We start from the raw sequence: 26,303 nt of genomic DNA, 5'->3' as shown, positions 1-26,303 counted from the left end.
TGATAATTCCCTTAGCTTAGTAACACTGAAATAAGTAATTCAGGGCTTATTTTCCTACTTTCTCATCTGTGATATAACCTTCCTGAAAGTAAAAATCACATAGTAACCATTATTACAGATGAAAGAAGTAAGCAACTGTAGTACAAAGTATAACTGAACACAGCATTTAGTTAAATGCAAAAAATAAGGCTCGTTGAAAAGAAAGGCAACAAAATAAACTATTTACTTACCTGAAAGAACAACTTCTACTAGGTCTCCTTCATGTATTTCTTCTGCTGAGGTAATCAGCTGCAAAATATTTTCTGAGTTCATGTCATGGCGAAAGAGAAGAATTTTGTCATACATGCCAAAGAATCCACACTCTGGAAACTGCAGGAAAATGGTCCTATATCAGTATACCTACAGCTTTCTAATTTTATAAGTAAATGTCTCAACCTTATAAAATAATTTTAAATGTAGTTTTTAGCCTAACACTATTTGCTAACAATTCTATTAATATCCAAAAAGATCAACCATGTGCATCCTGGTTAATTCTCAAGTTCAAAAATATAAAAGTAAGCAATATAAATAATCGTTGATTATCTTAAAACATGTGTTTCTTAGAAGTACAGAATTTCTTTATTCAGTTACTGATGGAGAATACAATCTTGAACTTAGTGCTTCTCTTACAAAGCCTGAAAGATAAGCAGTCTTTCCTGTCCTCTAGAACTGAGCTTCCCATACGGTTAGCTACCAGCCACATGCAGTTATTTAAATTGAATTAAAGTTAAATAAAATTAAAAGTTTAGTTCCTCAGTCACTCTAGACACATTCCATGTGCTCAATCACCACCTCAGCTACTGGCTACCATTCTGGACAGTGGAGATACAGAACACTTCCATCATCACAGTAAATTCTATTGAATAGTGCTGGTAGAAGATCAATAATTCCCAAACTACAGTCACAGGAGTACCAATTCCTACATTTCTGCCAAATGGACCTATAATTCCTAGCATTTATCTAATATTTTCTTTAATATACTCACTGTAATTACAAATACATGATTCTTTATGGTAGCTTTCTTTTCAAAAAATCTTTGCCCAGAGCAGGACTTACAGATCTGTTGACATATGCCCTTTGTGTAAATATTTCAAGGCTTCTACATTTTGTGACTACATTACTGAGACACTTTGGGGATTAGTATACCAAGGACTAAAATATGAAGGTGTGAGTCTAAAATGTTTTGTAGTTACTAAAGTTGTTTAAGAGACAACTTTAAGTACTTGCCTTACAAAATAACTTTAATTTTTAAAACAATTTTTAAAAAGACCATTTTCTAAACTATCAGTACCTTGCAAAATGCTGCTGTAGACAGTTCTAATTTCTTTAGCTGATTTCAAAACTGTATACTCACTGATTTATTTTGACTCCTCACAGAATATCCTTTAATGCACTATACAGTATGTCACTGTCCTGCACTGAACAGCCTGATATATATCTGTCACACTAAACTGTAAACGCATTTTTGCAGGGATGTTGCTGAGGATGGTTCACCTACCTCATATAGTAGCCCTTCTTTGTGAGGGCCCATAAAAGAAATTTCTCTGGTTGGTTTTATAATATGAACAATTTGATCATGTAACTAATCATGTTTTCTTGTTTACTTTGCCCACTGTAAAACACCAAGCCTAATTTGTAGCCTAATTCTAACATCAGTCTAGGATCTTATGGCATATGTTTTAGGTGCAGATACCAACCTAGCTTCATCTTATTTTGTGACCTTAATTTTCCCATTAAAAATTCTTACATGTATCTCTAAAAGAGTCTCAATTTTTTGGGAAAAAGTTGAATTTTTAAGAATTGAAAATAATGACTTAATTAGAAATTTTAAAGTTTATTTGCATTTTAAAAAACCTACCGAGTAAATAATGAAAAAGTGCAGAAATATTTAGATTTTTTATAATGCTCATTCTCTTTTCAAATATTTGAGTTACCAACATTCATAAAACCTCATAATATGCTTTAAACATATCTCTAACAGCTTAAAAATTTTCCTTTGAAAAGAGTAAAAATATAGAATCAAAATTATTTTCATTAAATTTTAATTTAAAATTGAAATGTTATTAAGTTTGATTTAGTTATTATTAAATTAGAAAACATCTAATGGGAAGTAAAACATCCCCATAACTTAGCTGCAATAATTCTTAAGGATTAATAAAAAGGATTTCACATTCCATCTTTACAAAATCTCTAACAAAATATTTGTATGAATAAAACTCATTTTAAAAATTCACTTTTTAAAAAATTCACATCCTCTAAGTGTAAGGCCCTATGGTTTGTAAAGGTAAGACAGTCAGTCTTTGCCTTCCAGGGGCTTACAATCTAGTAAAAAGAGAAATAAAACAAATATATAACATGATAAGAGAAATGCCAAGAATGAAAAATAAAATTCTAGAAGAGGGAATAAAAACTTTAACTGGGAATGTAGACAATCACTTCAACAGTGATATTTGAGCAGAATCATAAAGAGAAGCAAGGTTTCCATGGGTAGAAAGTGAAAGTGAAAGGGTCATCATTGAGAAAGTACAAGGTAAATGAGAGAAGGTAAGTCAGTGGACCCATACGATTGGAGAATGAAGTGGGTGGGTAGAAAGAAGGCAAAAAAGTACACAGGAGCCCAACAGGGACCATACAAACAGAGAAGCCTGGAATCAACAGAGCTGGGTCCAAGCTTTGCAACCTACCAACTACAGCACCTTACATAAGCTGCTTAACCTCTCAACGATCAACAGGAATATTAACTTTAAATGGTTCTTATCAAAATTAAATTACTTGATGTTTATAAAAAACTAACCACTATGATCAAGAAACACTAGTGGTTTATATTATTCTATATCCAAAGGGGGAGAGACAAGGGGTTCCAGAATAAGGCAGTAACATGATCAAATCTGTATTTTAAAGGGATAATGCTGATAGCACTGTGTAGCAGGAACTGGAATAAGAAGAGACAGAGCAAGCTCCTAAATAGAAGGCAGAAGCTATCTGTCAGGAAAGAGGTATCAGGGTCTGGATTTTACCGTAAGAAGATGGAAAGCAAGACAACAAGGAACACTGCCCTCTAGAAACTACCTCTGGTAAATTATATGGATCACTTATACTGTTTTGACCAAACTAAAAGTCCCCATAACTAAATAACTAAATAAACACATCAATGAGAGAGGAAAAATATTAAAATAAAAAATTTATGTCTTAGAAAAAATACATATAAAATAATCTTGATAAACACATGACCCAATGAAGTCATATTAGCATTATTAAGAGACTAAAGAGCAAACAAAAAGAATTATAGGGAGTATTAAGAATATTTATTTAAAATAAGCATTTGTGTACCAAGCTGGGAAGTCTTCAGTGATGATAAGGAATAAAGTAACTTTCTAGCAAATGTTTACACACTAGATTCATCTATATAATTGAGAAATTACAGAATTCCAAGGGAGAGGAAATGTAATAACTAGCCTGTGAAAAAGAGATTTCTGCTACTCATAATTATGATCTACAGGTGTGTTTAGCAGGATATTTAGGAATTCTCTGAAAACAAAGGTCCCCACAAAATGAAGTAAAAGAAAATGTGGCCTGAAGAAAAGCCAGAGAGAATATTAAATATTGTCACTGAACATCAGGAAACACTGTGGCCAACCTTTAAAAATATTATGAATCTTGAGGCATGAGTATATTAAACATTTAAAAAGAAGAAAACAAGGAAATAAAACATAAACACACATTTTAAAAAACCTAAACAACTGTACTGAGGAAAAACCCCACAAAAAAACGAAAAATAAAACCCTGTTAATAATTATTTGAATATATAGGGATTGACTGTTCATGATTTTTAAAAATTCAGAAATTGGTTTTCAAGCAAGAGAACCATTTCCTAAGACAATGTCTCACCTTTGGTCACACACTGGAATCATCCATGGAGCTTAAAATCACATCTGGTATTTTCATCCCAAGCATCTTTACCATAGACCTCTCTTTGCAGCAATCATTTTTGCCATATAACTAATTGGCCATAAGGCAATTTTGCCATCAAAGATAAAATAACTGGTTGACAGTTTGGTTTCAAAGTTCATTAGCATTTCTTTTTTTTTAACTCCTTTATTGGAGTATAATTGCTTTACAGCGGTGTGTTAGTTTCTGCTTTATAACAAAGTGAATCAGTTATACATATACATATGTTCCCATATCTCTTCCCTCTTGCATCTCCCTCCCTCCCACCCTCCCTATCCCACCCCTCTAGGTGGTCACAAAGCACCAACCTCATCTCCCTGTGCTATGTGGCTGCTTCCCACTAGCTATCCATTTTAAGTTTGGTAGTGTATATATGTCCACTTTGTCACAGCTTACCCTTCCCTCCCCCATATCCTCAAGCCCATTCTCTAGTAGGTCTGTGTCTTTCTTCCCGTCTTGCCCCTAGGTTCTTCATGACCTTTTTTTTTTTTTTCCTTAGATTCCATATATATGTGTTAGCATACGGTATTTGTTTTTCTCTTTCTGACTTACTTCACTCTGTATGACAGACTAGCATTTCTTCTAGTTAGCAACATTACTGATTGCTTTATTGAGCTGACGAATGAGGATGAAGAGTTGCACCAAGAGTTGGTTTCTTATTTTAAAATACACTACACATTGGAGGAGAAAGAGGCTGAGGGCCTTAAAGGTGCAGAGTTGATCCCACATTTCTCACACAATTTTGCAATGTCTACCAACAGACATGTGATAGAAACAACAATGTAGAAGGCTTTCACAACACAATACAAAGCTCAGTTACAAATATGCAACCTAGTATTTGGAAACTGATACCTCTCTTAATGAAGGAAGAAATTTTAATGAAAAAGTGGAATGATGAACAAGAAGAGGAATGAATAAGCAAAAAATTGTGTACGGTAGAACAATGTGTGCACTAGGAGTGCTGACCCCTATGCAATCAAAAATCCATGTATAACTTGACCGTTGGCCTCTGTTCTGCAGTTCTGCACCCAGATTCAACTGACCATAATCATGTACTACTGTAGTATATATGAACAAAACACTTGAACGTTTGTAACAAAAATGACTGCAGCAAAGTTATCTACAGCAAAGATGCTTAGGGAAAGTATCTAGAACGCTTAAAACAAAAGATGCTAAGCCTCTCTTCCCAGGATTATGGTTAAGCTCTGGGGAACAGGACATAGACATCTGAATTTTTTTTTTTTTTTTGTGGTACACAGGCCCCTCACTGTTGTGGCCTCTCCCGTCGCAGAGCACAGGCTCCGGACGCGCAGGCTCAGCGGCCATGGCTCACGGGCCCAGCCGCACCGCGGCATGTGGGATCTTCCTGGACCGGGGCACGAACCCGCGTCCCCTGCATCGGCAGGCGGACTCTCAACCACTGTGCCACCAGGGAAGCCCCTGGACATCTGAATTTTAAATTTACTTTTATATTACTCAGTGTATTTATTATATATACTCTTTTAAAAAAATAGACTTTTAATAGTTTGAGTTATAGAAAAATTGAGACAATAGTACAGTGAGTTTCCATACACTCCATACCCAATTTCCCCTATTATTAACATTTTCACTATGGTACATTTGTTATACTTAATGAACTAATATTGATACATTATCATTAACTGAAGTCCTTAGTTTTTTTTTTACCCAATGTCTTTTTCTTGTCCCAGGATCCCATTTAGGATACCATATTTCCTTTAATCATTGTATCTTCTTTGTATAATCATTGTATCACGGCCCCTTTTGGCCGTGACAGTTTCTCTGATTTTGCAGGGTTTTGAGCACCCTGACTGTTTTGAGGAGTACTACTGTTCAGGTGTTTCATCAGATGCCCCATTATTGGAATTTTTCTCATTATTAGACTGGAGTTACGGGTTTGGGGGAAGAAGACCTCAGAGGTAAGGTGCCATTCTCAACATATCATCATATCAAGCGTACCTACCATCAACATCATTTATAACCACTGATGTAAACATTCATGATCTGGCTGAGGTTATGTTTGTCAGGTTTCTCCACTGGAAAGCTATTTCCCCCTCCCACCAATACCTACTCTTTAGAAGTATGTCACTATGCACATCCCACACTTAAGAAATGACAATTTACGTTCCCTGTCCTTCAAGGCAGAGTATCTATATAAATTATTTGGAATTCTTCTGTATTGGAGATTTTTCTATGTCTTACCATTTATTTATTCATCCAAATGTAGTTCATATATATATATATATATATCAGTATGGACTCATGGATAATTATTTTATACTTTGGGATATAATATATACTCTTTTAGCATATAATTTTATTTATTTTTTAGTAGGCAATTTATTCACATGGTTCAAAATTTTATAAGTACAAGAGTAGAGGGACTTCCCTGGTGCCACATGATTAAGAACCCGCCTGCTAAAGCAGGGGACACGGGTTTGATCCCTGGTCCGGGAAGATCCAACTAAGCCCGCAAGCCACAACTATTGAGCCTGCGCTCTAGAGCCTGCAAGCCACAACTACTGAAGCCCGCACACCTAGAGACCGTGCTCTCTAACAAGAGAAGCCACAGCAATGAGAAGCCCACATACTGCAACAAAGAGTAGCCCCCGCTCGCCGTCAACTAGAGAAAGCCCTCATGCAGCAACAAAGACCCAACACAGCCAAAAATAAATAAATAAATTTATTTTTTTTAAAAAAAGGACAAGAGTAGAGTTCAAAATCTATGCCCTAGTTGCCCCAGTGATCTCTGCCATAGTCAACAATATTGCCAGTTTTCTCAGTATCCTTCTGAACGTATTTTATACCTAGATAGTAGACATGGACATATCTTTTCCTCATTTTACACAAATGGTGGCATACTATAAACAGTGTTGTGTCTTGTTTTCTTTTCCACTTAGCAATATATTTTAGAGATCATTCCATAACAATATACAAAGAACGTTTTTATTCTTTTTTTTAACAGCTGCATAGTTTTATTTTACCAGTTCCCTACTGATGGGATATGGGTTGAGGAGTAAAACTGAAACCAAACAATCTTGAGTTCAAATCCTGATCCATTTCACTTACTAACTATACAAGCTTGGCTTATTTAACTTCAGTTTCTCCATTTGTAAAATAGTACCTACTTTGTAAGGTTGTCATGAAAATTAAATAAGTGAATATGTGTAAACAGCTTAGAACTCCTGATATGTTCTGAGTGCCACATGAATTGAAGCTACTATTTCGAATCTTGTTATTACAAACAATACCCAGTGTATAATCTTATATACACATTTTTTTTCCATCTTTTGAGTATATGAGTAGGATATTTCCTAGAAGCAGATTTGCTAGGTTAAAGAACATGCATATTTGACATTTTTAGACATTGCCAAAATGCTCCTTACAGAGGCTATACCAATTTATAAGTAATATAATAAGAATCCATGTTTTTTTTTTGTTTCTCTTTGTGGTTGTTCACTGTCCTTTGTCTCAAGGCATTTTTAAATTTCCTCTTTGGTTTCATTGTTGACCCATTGGTTTTTTAGTAGCATGTTGTTTAGTCTACATGTAATCGTTGAAATGCAGACTAAACAACATGCTACTAAAAAACCAATGGATCGGGCTTCCCTGGTGGCACAGTGGTTGACAGTCCGCCTGCCGATGCAGGGGACATGGGTTCGAGCCCTGGCCCGGGAAGATCCCACATACCACGGAGAGGCTGGGCCCGTGAGCCATGGCTGCTGAGCCTGTGCGTCCAGAGCCTATGCTCCGCCAACGGGAGAGGCCACAACAGTGAGAGGCCCGCGTACCGCCAAAAAAAAAAAAAAAAGAAAGAAAAACAACAATGAAAACACAACCATATAATATCTATGGGATGCAGCAAAAGCAGAGGGAAGTTCATACCAATACAGGCCTTCCTCAAAGAACAAGAAAAATCCCAATTAAACAACCTAATCTTCCACCTAAAAGAACTAGAAAAAGAAGAACAAAGAAAACCTAAGGTCAGCAGAAGGAAGTAATAAAGATCAGAAAAAATAAATAAAATAGAGATTAAAACAAAACAATAGAGAAATCAATAAAACCAAGAGCTAGTTTTTTGAAAGGATAACAAAACTGACAAACCTCTGGCCAAGTTCACCAAGAGAGGACCCAAATAAGCAAAATAAGAAATGAAAGAGGAGAAATAACAACCAATACCACAGAAATACAAAATACCATAAGAAAATATTATGAACACTTATATGCCAGAAAAATGGACAAGCTATAAGTAATGGACAAGTTTCTAGAATCATACAGCCTGCCAAAACTGAATCAAGAAGAAACAGATAATTTGAACAAACTGATCACTAGAAATGAAATGGAATCTATAATTGAAAAAACTCCCTGCAAACAAAAGTCCAGGACCAGATGGCTTCACCGGGGAATTCTACTAAACATATGAAGAAGAACTTATACCGATCCTTCTCAAACTCTTCCAAAAGACTGAAGAGGAGGGAACACTCCCAAAGTCATTCTATGAAGCCATCATCACCCTGATACCAAAACCAGACAAAGACACTACCAAAAAAGAAAATTACAGGCCAATATCTTTGATGAACATAAATGCAAAAATCCTCAACAAAATATTAGCAAACTGAATCCAACAACACAGAAAAAGGATCATACACCATGATCAAGCTGGATTCATTCCAGGGTCACAAAGATGCTTCAAATCTATCAATGTGATACACCACATCACCAAAGCAGAGACAAAAATCACATGAGCATCTCAATAAATGCAGAATAAGCATTTGATAAAATTCCACATAATTTATGACAAAAACTCTTGCCAAAGTGGATATAGAGGGAACATATTTCAACAAAATACAAGCCATTTTTGACAAACTCATGGCCAACATAATACTAAATGATGAAAAGCTGACAGCCTTCTCACTAAAACCTGGAACAAGACAAGATACCCACTCTCACCACTTCTGTTCAACACAACACTGGTAGTCCTAGCCACAGCAATCAGACAAGAAAAATAAAAGGTACCCAAATCAGAAGGGAAGAGGTAAAACTGTCATTATATGGAGATGACATGATACTTTATATAGAACACCCTAAAGACTCCACACAAAAACTAGTAGAACTGATAAGTAAATGCAGCAAGGTAGCAGGATACAAGATTAATATACAGAAATCTGTTATATTTCTTTACACTAACAATGAGGTATCAGAAAGTAAAAAAAAAAAAAAAAAAAAAATCCCAATTTAAAATTGTAAAAAAAAAAAAAAAAAGCCACAAAAACACAAAAAAAAAAAAAAAAAACTGCATCAAAAAAACCTGCATCAAAACAAACAAAAAAACAAAAAACCACCTAGGAATAACCTTAACCAAGGAGATGAAAGACTTATCTGCTGAGAACTATAAAACATTGATAAATGAAACTGAAGTTGATTCAGGGAAATGGAAAAATATCCCATGCTCTTAGATTGGAAGAATTAATATAGTTAAAATGTCCATAATACCCAAAGCAATCTACAGATTTAATGCAACCCCTATCAAATAACCCATGACATTTTTCACAGAACTAGAACAAATAATCTTAAAATTTATATGGAACCACGAAAGACCCAGAATTGCCAAAGTAATCCTGAGGAGAAAGAACAAAGTTGGAGACATAATCCTTCCAGATTTCAGGCAATACTACAAAGCTACAGTAATCAAAACAGGATGGTATTGGCACAAAAACAAACATATGAATCAGTGGAACAGAACAGAGAGCCCAGAAATAAACCTATGATCAATTAATCTTTGACAAAGGAGGCAAGAATATACAATGGAGAAAACGACAGTGTCTTCAGCAAGTGGTGCTGGGAAAACTGGACAGCGGCATGTAAATCAATACAGTTAGAACACTCCCTCACACCACACACGAAAATAAACTCAAAATGGCTTAAAGACTTAAATATAAGACATTACACCATAAAAATCCTAGAAGAGAAGACAGGCAAAACATTCTCTGACATAAATTGTAACAACATTTTCTTAAGTCATCTATCAAGGCAACAGAAATAAAAACAAAAATAAACAAATAGGACCTAATCAAACTTAAAAGCTTTTGCATAGCAAAGGAAACCATCAACAAAACAACAGACCACCTATGAAATGGGAGAAAGTATTTGCAAACGAAGGGACTGACAAGGGCTTAATGTACAAAATATACAAACAGCTCATACAACCCAGTATCAAAAAACAAACAACCCAATCAAGAAATGGGAAGAAGGGCTTCCCTGGTGGCGCAGTGGTCGAGAGTCTGCCTGCCAACGCAGGGGACACAGGTTCAAGCCCTTGTCTAGGAGGATCCCACATGCCGCGGAGCAACTGGGCCCGTGGGCCACAACTACTGAGCCTGCGCATCTGGAGCCTTGCTCCGCAACAAGAGAGGCCGCGATAGTGAGAGGCCCACGCACCGTGATGAAGAGTGGCCCCTGCTCGCCGCAACTAGAGAAAGCCCTTGCCCAGAAACGAAGACCCAAAACAGCCAAAAATAAATAAATTAATTAATTTAAAAAAAAAAAAAGAAATGGGAAGAAGACCTAAATAGACATTTCTTCAAAGCAGACATATAGATACCCAACAGTACATGAAAAGATGCTCAACATCGCTAATTATTGAGCAATGCAAATCAAAACCACAGTGAGGTATCACCTCACACTGGTCAGAATGGCCATCATCAAAAAGTCTACAAATAATAATGCTGGAGAGGGTGTGGAGAAAAGGAACCCTCCTACATTGCTGGTGGGAATGTAAATTGGTGCAGCCACTATGGAGGTTCCTTAAAAAACTAAAAACAGAGTTACCATATGATCCAGCAACCCCACTCCTGGGCATGTATGTGGAAAAACAAAGCTCTAATTCAAAAAGATACATGCAGCCTAATGTTCATAGCAGCCCTATTTACAACAGCCAAACCTACTGTATAGCACAGGGAACTCTACTCAATATTCTGTAATAACTTATATGGGAAAGAATTTGGAAAAGAATGAATATATATATATATATATGTATAACTGAATCACTTTGCTGTACAACTGAAACTAACACAACACTGTAAATCAACTATACTCCAATAAAATTTAAAAAAAAAAAAGTCAAGACATGGAAGCTACCTAAGTGTCTATCAACAGATGAATGGATAAAGAAGATGTGGTTGGTAGATAGATAGACAGACAGGCAGAATGGAATATTACTCAGCCATAAAAAGGAATGAAATAATACCATTTGCAGCAGCATGGATGGACTAAGTGAAGTAAGTCAGACAGAGAAAGACAATATATAATCACTTATATGTGGAATCTAAAAAATAATACAAATGAACTTATTTACAAAACAGAAACAGACTCACAGACACAGAAAACAAACTTACGGTTATCAAAGGGGAAGGGGGGGGGAGGGATAAATTGGGAGTATGGGATTAACAGATGCACACTACCATATATAAAATAGATGAACAATAGGGATATACTGTATGGCAAAGCGAACTATATTCAATATCTTGTAATAAACTACAATGAAAAGAATTTTAAAAAAAGAAATATAGATACATACATATATATGTATAACCAAATCACTTTGCTGTATACCTGAAACTAACACATTATAAATCAACTATACTAAAAAAAAAAAAAAAAAAAAAAAACGGCTTCCCTGGTGGCGCAGTGGTTGAGAGTCTGCCTGCTGATGCAGGGTACACGGGTTCATGCCCCAGTCCGGGAAGATCCCACATGCCGCAAAGCGGCTAGGCCCGTGAGCCATGGCCGCTGAGCCTGTGCGTCCAGAGCCTGTGCTCCACAACGGCAGAGGCCACAACAGTGAGAGGCCCAAGTACCACAAAAAAAAAAAAAAAAAAAAAAAAAAAGTCTGTTTCTTCCACATACTGTTTTACAGTATTATACTAGTCAGCTCAGGCTGCATAACAAAATACCATAGCTGAACAGCTTAAAAACAGAAATTTATTTTCTCATATTGCTGGAGGCTGGAGTTGAACATCAGGGTACCAGCATGGTCAAATTCTAGTTGAGAGCCCTCTTCCTGGCTTGCAGACAGCAGTCTTCTCACTGTGTGCTCAGATGACCTTTCCTCGGAGTATGCACATGGAGGGGGAGAGATACCTCTTTCTCTCTTCCTCTCTTCTTATAAAGCCACCAATCCTACTAGATTAGGACCTCACCCTTACGATCTCATTTAACCTTAATTACCTCCTAAAAGTCCTATTTCCAAATATAGTCACACTGAGGGTTAGGGTTTCAAAATATGAATTGAGAAGGAAGAGGAGCACAGTTCAGTTCATAGCAAGTATATTATCGAACTTGTTGACTTCAGGTAAAAAATGTATTTCAGTATAGAATAAGAAGTGAATAAGAAGTGAAGTTGAGCATTTTTCACATGCTTAAGAGACAGCTATATTTCCTGTAAATTGGCTATTCATATTTGCCTATTTCATGGATTGATGATCTTTAAAACACCAAATCCAACCATTCCTCAGAATGTTTCTCTTTGCGTGGGAGATCCTTAATAAGGCCTGAACAACATATCAAAAAACACAAACAAAATCCCTGTATATTTAGCAGTATATATGTTGAATTTCTCAAAATGATCTGATGCCAGTAAAATACCCTATATAGAAAAAGAGAGCTTTTTCAAGATAATGGCTTCTTTTCCTAAGCCAGCCTCCAGCACAATAAAGAACAAAGGAGAACTTTTTTTCCCCTTTCAGTTGTATAATTTTTTAAGAGGAAGAAATATGTTACCATACTAATGAAAATCAATTCTTGATTACATTGTGAATTTCTATTTTCAATGGGCTTCCTTCTATTAATCATTCCAGAATACAAGTCTTACCTAATAAAATGGTATAATGCTTTCTAAGTACCCTTTTCTCATGAGGGAGGAAAAAAAGCTGCTTGTAATAGGGACCGAGATTAGAAAAGCAGCAGAGGTGGTAACAAGCTTAGTAACTCTCAGCAATTGTCACTGGCTATTTATTTAGCTTATTCCTCTAGGGCAGTAGTTCTCAATTGGGGTGATTTTGCCCTCCAGAAGATACGTGGCTACGTCTTGAGACACTTTCGGTTGTTACAACTTGTGGTACTGATACCTGGTAGGTACAGGCCAGGGATGCTACTAAACATACTACAATGAACACTACACAGAACAAAGAATTCTCTGGCCCAAAATGTTGACAGTGCTGAAGTTGAGAAACACTGCTCTGGGGAAAAACGGGGTCAAGAATATAGAAGGACTGGAAAATGTGGAAGTAAGGTGATAACCTTCTGAAAACTAGACATGCCTATATTTCCTTCCCTAGCCTATTTCAGCCTTGATTAAAAGAAAAGGAAATGAAAGAAACAGTAAAAGAGCTAGCAGGGCAGAAGCAAAAGAGGCCTTTAGTTTGGCCTCTTTCCAAATCCCCCCCCCATCACTATGCCAATGATTTCTCTTGACTGTGCAAAATGAAGTCTGTTCCCAGTCCACGTGGGAAAGTAACAGAACTTCATAAGTTATCAAATGCTCACCCCTTCCTTATGCACTCACTTTGCCCACTTTAGACTTGTCTGTCTTTGCTTATGCATTAGAGATGGTTTCAAGAATAAAAAACAGATCATCTTATCTTTCTATGCCCATTTTGTGGAAGTTACTTTTTATGGTATTAACTTATACTTATCCTAAGTAAAAAGTTCTAATACTTGCAAATAAAATTCCTTCAAGCAACACTATATTTTGAGTTATTTAATGTGAACAGTTTAAAGTTCACGCCATTAAAATTCTGTCAATAAAATATGTTAGATGAGGTAGGAAGTTTCCAACTTTTTAATTCTACTTGGTCAAATACAATTTTTACATATTAACAAAACAGCTTCAGAATTTAACATTATCTGACATATAATTTATCATTATACACTTTTAAAAAGGGAATATGAGTCTTATTCTAAATGCAATGGAAAACCATTGGACTTTTTTTTTTAATTTATTTTTGGCTGCTTTGGATCTTCGTTGCTGCGCTCAACCTTTCTCTAGTTGTGGCGAGTGGGGGCTACTTGTTGCAGTGTGCGGGCTTCTCATTGCGGTGGCTTCTCTTGTTGTGGAGCACAGGCTCTAGGTGCATGGGCTTCAGTAGTTGTGGCATGCGGGCTCAGTAGTTGTGGCTCGTGGGCTTAGTTGTTCCAAGGCATGTGGGATCTTCCTGGACCAGGAATTGAACTCTTGTCCCCTGCATTGGCAGGCGGATTCTTAACCACTGTGCCACCAGGGAAGTCCCACCACTGGAGTTTTACTGTACATTTAATTTAAAAAGCATTTTTAACTGAAGTATAATGAGCAAAGTACACTAATGTTGATTAGAAGATAGATAACTCTACATCCCCTACCCCATGTAAGCACCACCCAGATCAAGATATAGAACATTTCCAGCAGCACAGGGTTTTTTTTATGTTCACTTAATTTGAAAGGTTGAATACTAAAGTCATTTGATGCCAAGTAAATCTTCACAGTAAGTCTTTCTAATAATAAACCAGATCATAGTAAATAACCTCCAAGAAGGCAAGGACAATCTCTTTTCAATGTTCCCTATTGATGGCCCAGCACCTAGAACTTAGTATCTAACCGGAACTTACTGAAAAAAGTTGTTGCCTACTGAGCAAAGGTAAACTAATTTAACACTAAAGTATTTCTCAGAAACAAATATAATTATTACTTTAACATCACTTTTTAGTAAAGTATTTAATTGAAGAGAAGAATTTCAAGGACTCTGTTTCTATACACAGATAGAAGGCACTAAAGTCTAGGTGAGCCAATGAGAAAATTATTCAATGTGGACTCTGAATCTCATCATTAATCTCCAACAGGATTTTCTAAATATGGCATTCCAGAGGAGTTGCTTCATTTAATACCATTTTCTTTGACACAATCCAAAACATTCATTTTATTTTTTCTTTGTTTTTCAGTTAGTTCTGATTATCTTTAACTCAAACTTCTTGGAACTTTCTATTCTAGTCAAGGTCTTAACCTGAATACCCAGCAGAATTTTAAAAAAAAATCCTTCTTCCAGTTTGAGACTCCAGATTAGTTCATGGTTGCCTGACACTGTTTTGCCAAGACAAAAAAATGTAGGGATAGGGTAAAGAGTAGTATGTCACCTAGTGACTGCAACACAGCTGTAGTGCAAAGAACGGGGCGGGGGGCGGGGGGGAACAGAGAATGACAACTGGTTTCTAGAACACAAAAAATACAGCTGGGGCTTTCACTCTATTTTGGCAGAACCTGAAAATTACACCATGTCTGCAGAGACAATGTATTCTGTCAAAGTATAGACCAAAATCCTCCTAAATTAGGATACATAAAGAGCCTTCAGGTCTAGTGTCATGTAAATGGTCAAAACCAAAAACAAATGTTTTAAGTCAGTTAAAAGCAGTCAGCTTTAGTTAGAATCATTTCAATTTCAGTAAACATCATTATAGCTTAAAATGAATTGCTGTCTGCCAATTTCCTCTCCTACTCCAATTACATCTACTATCTTCATTCAGCAAACACAATAGCAGTAGCATTATAGTGGTATTTCTAAGCCTCTTGGCAATGTGAAATCAAGGTAAGAAGCTAACATTCATTGAGTGTAAAAGTTGCTATGCATCAGGCATTATGCAAAGCACTTGACATAGGCTATCTCATTTCCTCAAAATTCCTAAAACAAGTAACCACACTCCTCTATTAAGTGAATATTTCAACTCTATTTTTAAGTTTGTTATATGCTAAATACTAAAATCAAAGGGCAAGAGTAAAGCAAAGTTACTGTCATGTGTATAGCATGAATGCTATACATGCTTTGGTATTTACTAAAATTTTAAAAACACTACAGGATCAATGATCTTTCCAGATTTCAAGAGATTTTAAAACCATGAATATTACTATTTTGAAGGTACTAATTATGTGCCAGACAATGTATTAAGGGCTTTATATTTTAACATTGAGGTAGGTATTATGACCCTTGCATTACTAATCAGGATTAGAAGTCAATGACGGAAGAAAGGATCTATAATCACAAAAAATAAGAAAGTTACAGAATCAAAATCTTAACCTGCATGTGTCTCTTTGATTTGAAAACACTGTTACCTCTCTCTCGGATTACTATTATCTTTTTAAAATACACACCAATAACAAAAAAAATAACAGAACAGATTTAAATGCTAATGTAATTTTGACACTGGGAATCCATGCATGAACACTCTCTTCTTAGATGGGCAAGGCATGTTCCCTCAGTTTTGATTTGCTCATTGTAATCTGACTCTCTCTCTGGTAGTGGCCTCCTAGCAGAGATCTGATCAGCCAATTTCTGCTTGGCTCAATCCCACTTCTACCTACTGCTCCAAGTGTCTGCCTTCTTGTTCTCCTGAATGACAGTTCTTTGGATTTCATCAGTATAAAAAACACTCCCTTCAGCTTATAAACTCCTAGAAGGCAGAGATTCCGTGTGTTGTTAAGTTTGCTTTATAAACCAATATGAAGATACAGAAATCTAATATACACAGGTTAAAAACTTCCTTCCATTGTTTAACTATATCCATACTCATAATGGAAACTGTGTAATATTCTTAAAACAAACACACCCAAGCCAAACTGGAAATCCTATTTTAAAGCTCTCAAGCTACAATTCACATCTAGAAGACATTGATTATCACTAATTTACTAAGACCCTACAATATTACTAACAGAAGTTTTCGATTTCTCCAAACTCATAAACTCTATTTCTATATAGTTTAACTCAGGGTTTTTCAACTTCAGCACTACTGGCATTTTGGACCAGATAATTCTTTGCTGGGATGGGGGGTGGGCCGGGCAGGTGGGCTCTCTCATGCACTGTAGCAGCCTCCCTGCCCTCTATCCACTAGATGCCAGTAGCACTTCCTCTCCCCATAGCTGAGACAACAAAAATAGAACGTCTCTAGCCACTGCCCAGTGTTCCCTGGCGGGGGTGGGGGGGTGGGGGGGGGGGGGGGGGGGGGGGGGGGGGGGGGGGGGGGGGGGGGGGGGCGGTGGTGTCGACCCAGTTGAGACCTATTGTTTTAATTTAATCTTATATGTTAAAATTAGATACTGGGGCTGTAGTATTTGCCAATAAAATTGTCCTAATCTACATTCTTACAAGGAATAAGGATGAAGTTCACTGGTATTCTCAGAGTGAATAAGTTAGCGAATTTCAGAGTTTTCTAGAAGAACCTGGCCTTTTGCACAATCCTAGAAAAGAGCTCTAGAAACTACATATCTGACCATCTAAACTAGTGGGAGCAGGCTGGCAAAACTAAGGTGCTGATACATGACACAGGATGGAAAAGAATACTGGTGCTTATCGGCTCATTCCTTTTTCTTTGTGGCTCTAACTATACGTTATTTCATCAAGGGAAGTAATTAGCACCACAGATTAATTGCAGTATCATGTTTTTAGCAGTAAAAGCAGGTAGAATGTGTCTTTTAACAAATGTCTACTGAGTATAAGGCAGTTGGAGGGATAGAAAGAGGAGTAAAACAGAACCAACCTCAATGTAACATAAATGTTGGAAGCATTTCAAATTTTCAAAAAAAGGAAGCTAACTTTTTGGCTTAAGCTAAAGACAACAACAACAACAAAAGAAACTCCACCCACTCCACCCTCAGGATGTGTCATGAAACTGGACTGAATTCAAAGAGTGATCACTTTTGGTTACATCCAAGTTTTTTTGTTTTTTTTTTTTGTGGTACGCGGGCCTCTCACTATTGTGGCCTCTGCCGTTGCGGAGCACAGGCTCTGGACGCGCAGGCTCACGGGCCCAGCTGCTCCACGGCATGTGGGATCTTCCCGGACCGGGGCACGAACCCGCGTCCCCTGCATCGGCAGGCGGACTCTCAACCACTGCACTACCAGGGAAGCCCCACATCCAAGTTTTAAGCGAAGTTCAACAATCAATGATTTGCTGGTTACAGAGATATATTCATTGAGGGGGAAAAAAATCTCAGTGTATATGTTTTATATTATCTGTGTTAGTTAGAAATTGATCCAGTTTTTAACTTTTATAAGCCTGGAATCATTGATTGTTCTCTATTTCTATGAGGTTTTACCATACCCTGACCTATAATGGAAATACCAATCACACTTTTCCCCTAATTGAGCACATAATACCTAATGTTTATTTATTTCTACTATTTTGAACATTTTCCCACATGCTTGTTTACTAATTTAATATCTTTGTGAAATATATTTTTTTATCAATTGACCAAATATTTAGAGACCAGTGTTTTTCTTACAAATATATGAGCTCTTTACAGAATAGATATTAACTTTATATAATACTTGTTGTAGTATTTCCTCCATCTTATTTCTGTTTTTATTATTCTTACATATGTAAATATTACACTTGGAATATTCAAATCTGCAAACTGTTCTTTTCCCTTTTGTTTCCTTTTATTGTTTTGAAAGTGAAATACCCACTCTCTATTATAAGTTTGATAAATATTCAATTCTACTTTATTCTAATTTTCCTTTGATTTGAATGCTCATATGTAACCTTTAAATCCTCTGAAATTTATCTTGGTGTCAGGTATTAAGTGGAGGTCTATGTTTATGGCCCTTCAACTGCTTAATGAGTTTTCTAAACACAAATTTCTGAAAAATGATTCCTTTTTTTTTCTCATGCCTCCCTTGGCATGTACCTAAAATGTACCATGGATCTATTACTGCTTTTAGCAGTATTTGGTTTCAGTTATTGTAGTTTTTCTCTTCCCGTTCTCTCTTATTTTTCAGATTTTTAACTTAATGCTTTTGACTACTTTTTCTCCCAGATAAACTTTAGAGAAACATTGTCAGAGTAAAAAGAATCCCAATAACAATCTGAATGGAAAAAATAATTTAAATTGGGGAGTAAAAATTATATACTATCAGCCTTCCTTTTCAGAAACATGATACTACATTTATTTCACAAAGCCTTTTTCTTAAATATTTCAGAAAATTTTTAAATTTTATTTGTAGTTGTATTCATTTATTTAAGATAATTATCAATAAATACTTTTAATCACTTTTTCCCTAATGGAAATATTTATGTACTCTTGGTTAGTTTTCATGTCCCTCTTGTGATATCAAAAGATCTTACATAGTTTCAATGAATGCTCCTCTCCCTATACCTTTATAGTTGCTCTATAGGCTCTTTCTGGCAGTTCAGTCCTTGGGAATATTCATACAATAAGGAATATCTCAATTCCATTATATTAGATGTAATAGCCTAAGGGTATAGAAATATAGAAAAAGCATGTTTGCTCACTTACTGCTCAACAATAGTAATTAACTAGTTAAATCAGCTGAACTCAAAATTATGATTCTGAAATCACATCTGTAATCACATTAATCTAAAGAAACTAATCCCCTGATGAATATATTACAATACTGAAGACAAAAGTCACAGGTTTTCAGGAGCTAAGACTGCACATGAAACTCACACATACAGACCAAGAACAGAAGATTAAATAAACCACAGAATTGATATATCATTAACCTCCAATTTTCTGCATCAATAAAAAGAAGCATTAGTAGAGCTAATATGAAATTGTGAAGAATTTACCCATACAGATCAAGAAAGGAATCAATTGTCTTATACACAGTAGAAAATAGATTATGACACAAATGTATATTCCATAAAGCAGAAAACCAAAAGTTAACATAAACTTAACTGGTAGCAGCTTTCAGCTATTTCTGGATCACCACTAGTTTCTTATAAGCTCTCAAAAGGGAAAGGATCCCAAAGTACAGTGTGGTTAAAGTTTTGTTTGCTTGTTTGTTTAGTTTAGAAGCCACAAAGATCAGACTAATAAATAATATTATTGTTAAGCTAACACTTACTGTGAGATTACTATGTGCCAGGTGCTGGACTAAGCGTTTTATAAATATATCATTTAATGTACACGTACACACACACACAAAAAACCATGAAATTAGTACTATTTTTAACCTCGTTTTCCAGATAAGAAACCAAGGTTACACAACTAGTAAGTTGTAAAGACAAACCCAAATTTTACTGATCCGCAAACTCATGTTTTTAACTACCATGCTACACTGCTTCATATGAATTCTTTTCTTTACTTATTCAATTATGAAACATCTTAAAAGCTTTTGCACAGTAAAGGAAACCATAAACAAGACAAAAAGACAACCCTCAAAATGGGAGAAAATATTTGCAAATGAAACAACAGACATTTATTAATTTCCAAAATATACAAACAACTCATGGAGCTCAATATCAGAAAAACAAACAATCCAGTTAAAAAATGGGCAGAAGACCTAAATAGAAATTTCACCAAAGAAGACATACAGATGGCCAAGAGGCACATGAAAAGCTGTTCAACATCACTAATTATTAGAGAAATGCAAATCAAAACCACAATGAAGTATCACCTCATGCCGGTCAGAATGGCCATTATCAAAAAATCTAGAAACAATAAATGCTGGAAAGGGCGTGGTGAAAAGTGAGCCCTCCTGCACTGTTGGTGGGAATGTAAATTGATACAGCCACTATGGTAAACAGTATGGAGGTTCCTTAAAAAACTAAAAATAGAACTACCATATGACCCAGCAATCCCACTACTGGGCATATGCCCTGAGAAAACCGTAATTCAAAAAGAGACATTGGGCTTCCCTGGTGGCACAGTGGTTGAGAGTCCACCTGCCGATGCAGGGGACACGGGTTTGTGCCCTGGTCCAGAAAGATCCCACATGCCGTGGAGCGGCTAGGCCCGTGAGCCATGGCCGCTGAGCCTGCGCGTCCGGAGCCTGTGCTCTGCAACGGGAGGGGCCCCAACAGTAGTGAGAGGCCCGCGTACCGCAAAAAAAAAAAAAGATACATTTACCACCAATGTTCATTGCAGCACTATTTACAACAGCCAGGACATGGAATCACCTAAATGTCCATCAACAGATGAATGGATAAAGAAGATGCGGCACATATATACAATGGAATATTACTCAGCCATAAAAAGAAACGAAATTGAGTTATTTGTAGTGAGGTGGATGGACCTAGAGTCTGTCATAGAGTGAAGTAAGTCAGAAAGAGAAAAACAAATACCGTATGCTAACACATATATATGGAATCTAAAAAAAAAATGGTTCTGATGAACCTAGGGGCTGGACAGGAATAAAGACACAGATGTAGAGAATGGACTTCAGGAAATAGGGAGGGGGAAGGGTAAGCTGGGATGAAGTAAGAGAGTAGCACTGATATACATACACTACCAAATGTAAAATAGATAGTGGGAAGCAGCTGCATGGCACAGGGAAATCAGCTGGGTGCTTTGCGACCACCTAGAGGGGTGGGATAAGGAGGGTGGGAGGGAGACACAAGAGGGAAGGGATATGGGGATATACGTATGCATATAGCTGATTCACCCTGTTATACAGCAGAAACTAACACAACACTGTAAAGCAATTATACTCCAATAAAGATGTTTTTAAAAAAAAAGAAATTAGAAAATTTAAAAACCCCATTTAAAACTGCATCAAAAACATGAAACACAGATAAAAAATGATATACACAATTCTGGTAAGCTTTTATGTATAAATCACCAAGCTGATTTTAACATTTATATGGAAATGCAAAGAACGCAAACTGGGATAAATAGTTTTGAAAAAAAGAACAAAGTTGCAGGATTTATGCCCTGACATCATGTCTTTATAAAACTAAAGAATTCAAGACAATGTGGAATTAGTTTAAGGATACAGACACATAAGTCGATAAAACAAAACAGTGTTCAGAAATGGCCCAAGATATATGTGGTCAACTGATTTACAACCAAGGTACTAAAGTAATTGAGTAAGGGAAGAATAGTCTTTTCAACAAATGGTCCTGGAAAAATCTGATGTCCTACAAAAAGAAATGAAGTTTGATTCTTATCTTACCATATACAAAATTATTTTGAAATGGACTGTTGAATTGTGCCCCTCAAAGAGATGTTCAAGACTTCCCTGGTGGTGCAGTGGTTAAGAATCCGCCAGCCAATGCAGGGGACACGGGTTCAAGCCCTGGTCCGTGAAGATCCCACAAGCCGTGGAGCAACTAAGCCCGTGTGCCACAACTACTGAGCCTGCGCTCTAGAGCCCACGAACCACAGCTACTGAAGCCCATGTGCCTAGAGCCCATGCTCCTCAACAAGAGAAGCCACCTCAATGAGAAGCCCATGCAGTGCAATGAAGAACAGCCCCCGCTCACCACAACTAGAGAAAGCCCATGCACAGCAACGAAGACCCAATGCAGCCAAAAATAAAAATAAAAAGAATAAAAAGAAAACAGAAAGATCTCAAATAAACAACCTAACTTTATACCTCAAGAAACTAGAAAAAGAAGAACAAGAAGTAGTAGAAGGAAGGAAATAACAAAGATCACAGTGGAAATAAATGAAATAGAGACTAAAAACACAACAGAAAAGATCAATGAAACTAAGAGCTGGTTTTTAAAAAAGATAAACAAAATCGACAAGCCTTTATACAGACTTAACAAGAAAAAAAGAAGACTCATATAAACTAAATTACAAATGAAAGAGAAGACATTACAACTGATACACATAAATACAAAGGATCATAAGAGGCTACTATGAACAATTACACACCAACAAACTGGACACTTAGAGGAAGTAGATAAATTCCTAGAAACATGCAACCTACTAATCCTGAATCATGAAGGAATAGAAAATCTTAATAGATCAATTAATAGTAAGGAGGCTGAATCAGTAATCAGAAACCTCTCAACAAACAAAAGCTCAGAACCAGAGGGCTTTACTGGTAAATTCTACCAAATATTTAAATAAGAATACCAATCCTTCTTAAATTCTTCCAAAAAATAGAAGTAGAAGGAACACTTCCAAACTCATTTTACAAGACCCACATTACCCTGATAATAAAGCCAGACGAGGACACTACAAGAAAATTACAGCCTAATATCCCTGATGAACATATACATAAATATCCTCAACAAAATGTTAACCAACTGAATTCATTAAAAGGATCGCACACATCATCAAGTGGCATTTATTCCAGGGATGAAAGGATGTTTCAACGCACACACATCAATAAACGTGACACACTACATTAACAATATGAAAGATAAAAATCATAATCATCTCAATAGTTGCAGAAAGAGCATTTAACCAAATTCAACATCCATCATGACAAAAACTCTCAACAAAGTGAGTGGAGAAGGGACGTACTTCAAAATAATAAAGACCATATATTAACAAGCCCACAGCTAACATCATACTCAATGGTGAAAAGCTGAAAACTTTTCCTTTAAGATCAGGAACAAGACAGGATGTCCACTCTCACCATCTTTATTCAGCATAGTACTGGAAGTCCTAGTCAGAGCAGTTAGACAAGCGAAAGACATAAAAGACATACAAATCAGAAAGGAAGAAGCAAAACTGTATATGTGCAGAAGACGTGACACTATATATAGAAAAGCTTAAAGACTCCACCAAAAAAACTGTTAAAATTAATTTAAAAATTCAGTAAAGTTACAGGATACAAAGTCAATATACAAAAATCAATTGCATTTCTATATACTAATAACATACTACTGGAAAGAGAAATTAGAAGCTATCTCAGGACTTCCCTGGTGGTCCAGCGGTAAAGAATCCGCCTTCCAATACAGGGGATGCAGGTTCCATCCCTGGTCGGGGAGCTAAGAGCCCACATGCAACTAAGCCTGTGCACCACAACTACTGAGCTCATGCGCCTCAACGAGAGAGCCTGCATGCCGCAAACTACTGAGCCCATGCACCCTGGAGCCCGTGCACAACTAGAGAGAGAAAAACCCACACCCCACAACTATAGAGAAGCCCGCACACCATAACTAGAGAGAAGTCTGTGCACCACAACTAGAGAGAGAAAAACCCACACGCCACAACTAGAGAGAAGCCCGCATGCCACAACTAGAGAGAAGTCTGCGCACCACCACTAGAGAGAGAAAAACCCGCATGCCACAAGTAGAGAGAAGCTTGCATGCCACAACTAGAGAGAAGCCCCCACACAGCAACGAAAGATCCTGCATGCCTCAACAAAGATCCCGCATGCCTCAACAAAGATCCCACATGCCTCAACTAAGACCTGACGCAGTCAGAAAAAAAAAAGAAACAAACTCACGTGCAGGTGTATCAAAAAGAATAAAATACCTACAAATAAATTTAACCAAGGAGGTGAAAGACCTATACACTGGGAACTGTAAGACATTGATGAAAGAAATTGTAGAAGATGCAAATAAATAGATATTCTATGTTCACAAACTGAAAGAATATTAAGATGTCCATACTACCCAAAATGATCTACTGATTCAATGCAATTCCTATCAAAATTCCAATGATTATTTTTCACAAAAATAGAAAAAGCAATCTTAAAATTTGTATGGAACCACAGAAGACCCCAAATAGCCAAAACAGTCTTAAGAAGAACAAAGCTGGAGGCATCATGCCTCTGATTTCAAACTACACTTCAAAGTCACAGTAATCAAACCAATATGGTATTGGCATAAAAATGGACACATTAAATCAATGAAACAGAATAGAGCCCAGAAATAAACCCATGCGTACATATTTATTTACAACAAAGGAGCCAAGAATATACAACGGGAAAGGACAGTCTCTTCAATAAATGGTGCTGGGAAAACTGAAGAGCCACATGCAGAAGAATGAAACTGAAGCCCAGTCTTACACTGTACACAAAAATCAACTGAAAATGGACTACAGACTTGAACATAAGATCTGAAACCATAAAACTCCTAGAAGAAAACATAAGAGGGTAAGCTCCTTGACATCGAACCCAGCAATGATTTTTTGGATTTGACATAAACAGCAAAGGCAACAAAAGCAAAAATAAACAAGTATGACTAAATCAAACTAAAAGCTTCTCTATAGCAAAGGAAACCATTAAAAAATGAAAAGGAAGGGCTTCCCTGGTGGTGCAGTGGTTGAGAGTCCGCCTGCTGATGCAGGGGACACAGGTTCGTGTCCCGGTCCGAGAAGATCCCATATGCCGCGGAGCGGCTGGGCCCGTGAGCCATGGCCGCTGAGCCTGCGTGTCCAGAGCCTGTGCTCCGCAACGGGAGAGGCCACAACAGGGAGAGGTCCGTGTACCGCCAAAAAAAAAAAAAAAAAAAAAATTAAAAGGAAACCTATGGAATTGGAGAAAATATCTTCAAATCTTATATCTGATAAAGGGTTAATATCCAAAATATATAAAGAACTCATATAACTCAATATCAAAAGAAAACAACACAAAACAAAACAAAAAACCACCTATCAATTAGATTAAAAAATGGGCAGAGGAGGACTTCCCTGGTGGTGCAGTGGTTAAGAATCTGCCTGCCAATGCAGGGGACACGGGTTCGAGCCCTGGTCTGGGAAAATCCCACATGCCGCAGAGCAACTAAGTCCGTGCGCCACAACTACTGAGCCCGCGTGCCACAACTACTGAAGCCTGCACACCTAGAGCCCATGGTCTGCAAGAAGAGAAGCCACCACGAGAAGCCCGCACACTGCAACTGAGTAGCCCCCACTCGCCACAACCAGAGAAAAGCCCACGTGCAGCAACGAAAACTCAATGTAGCCAAAAATAAAATAAATAAAATAAATTTATTTTTTTAAAAACTGGGCAGAAGAACTTAATAAACATTTTTCCAAAAAAGACATACAAATGGCCAACAGGTACATGAAAAAGTTTTCCATCAATAATCATCAGGGAAATGCAAATCAAAATCACAATGAGGTATCACATCACACCCGTTAGAATGGCTACTGTCAAAAGGATAATAACATATGTTGACAAGGATGTGGAGAAATGGGAACCCTGGTGCACTGTTAATGGGAATGTAAATTGGTGCAGGCACTATGGAACAGCATGGAGGTTCCTCAAAAAATTAAAAACCGAACTACCATGTGATCCAGCAATTCCACTTCTGGGTATACAGTCAAAGGATATGAAATCACTATCTTGAGTGAAATCTGCACCCTCATGTTATTGCATCATTATTTACAATAGCCAAGATGTGGAAACAACCTATGTGTCCATCTACAGATGGATAAAGAAAATGTGATACACACACACACACACACAATTCAATCTTAAAAGGAAGGAAATCCTATCATTTGCAACAACGTGGATGGACCTTGAGGGCATTATGCTAATAAGTAAGATAAGTCAAGCAGAGAAAAATAAATATTGTATGATTTCACTTATATGTGGAATCTGGAAAAACCAGAGCTGGTGATTACTAGAGAT

At 36.8% G+C, this 26,303-nt stretch overlaps 1 protein-coding gene and 1 long non-coding RNA gene across 3 annotated transcripts in view; one reads left to right on the top strand and one right to left on the bottom strand.

The window, feature by feature from the left end:
- Window positions 1-26,303, bottom strand: part of PRKD3 (protein kinase D3) — a 77,226-nt gene that overhangs the window by 38,985 nt on the left and 11,938 nt on the right. For both annotated transcript variants that reach the window (XM_027113362.1, XM_027113360.1), the window contains one exon: window positions 231-369. In XM_027113362.1, coding sequence (XP_026969163.1) covers window positions 231-345 — 115 coding nt within the window. In that variant the 5' untranslated portion in view covers window positions 346-369. The remainder of the gene's footprint in view (window positions 1-230; window positions 370-26,303) is intronic.
- Window positions 8,169-10,280, top strand: LOC113623840 (uncharacterized). The gene is made up of 3 exons (XR_003434093.1): window positions 8,169-8,382; window positions 9,136-9,139; window positions 10,254-10,280. It is a non-coding gene; the product is annotated as an uncharacterized LOC113623840 (long non-coding RNA).

Source organism: Aethalodelphis obliquidens, unplaced genomic scaffold (genome assembly GCF_003676395.1).
Source record: "Aethalodelphis obliquidens isolate GAN/ISIS:26980383/991018 unplaced genomic scaffold, ASM367639v1 scaffold12, whole genome shotgun sequence".
In the NCBI taxonomy this organism is placed as follows: Eukaryota; Metazoa; Chordata; class Mammalia; order Artiodactyla; family Delphinidae; genus Aethalodelphis; species Aethalodelphis obliquidens.
This window is presented reverse-complemented; position numbering and strand designations above follow the sequence as displayed.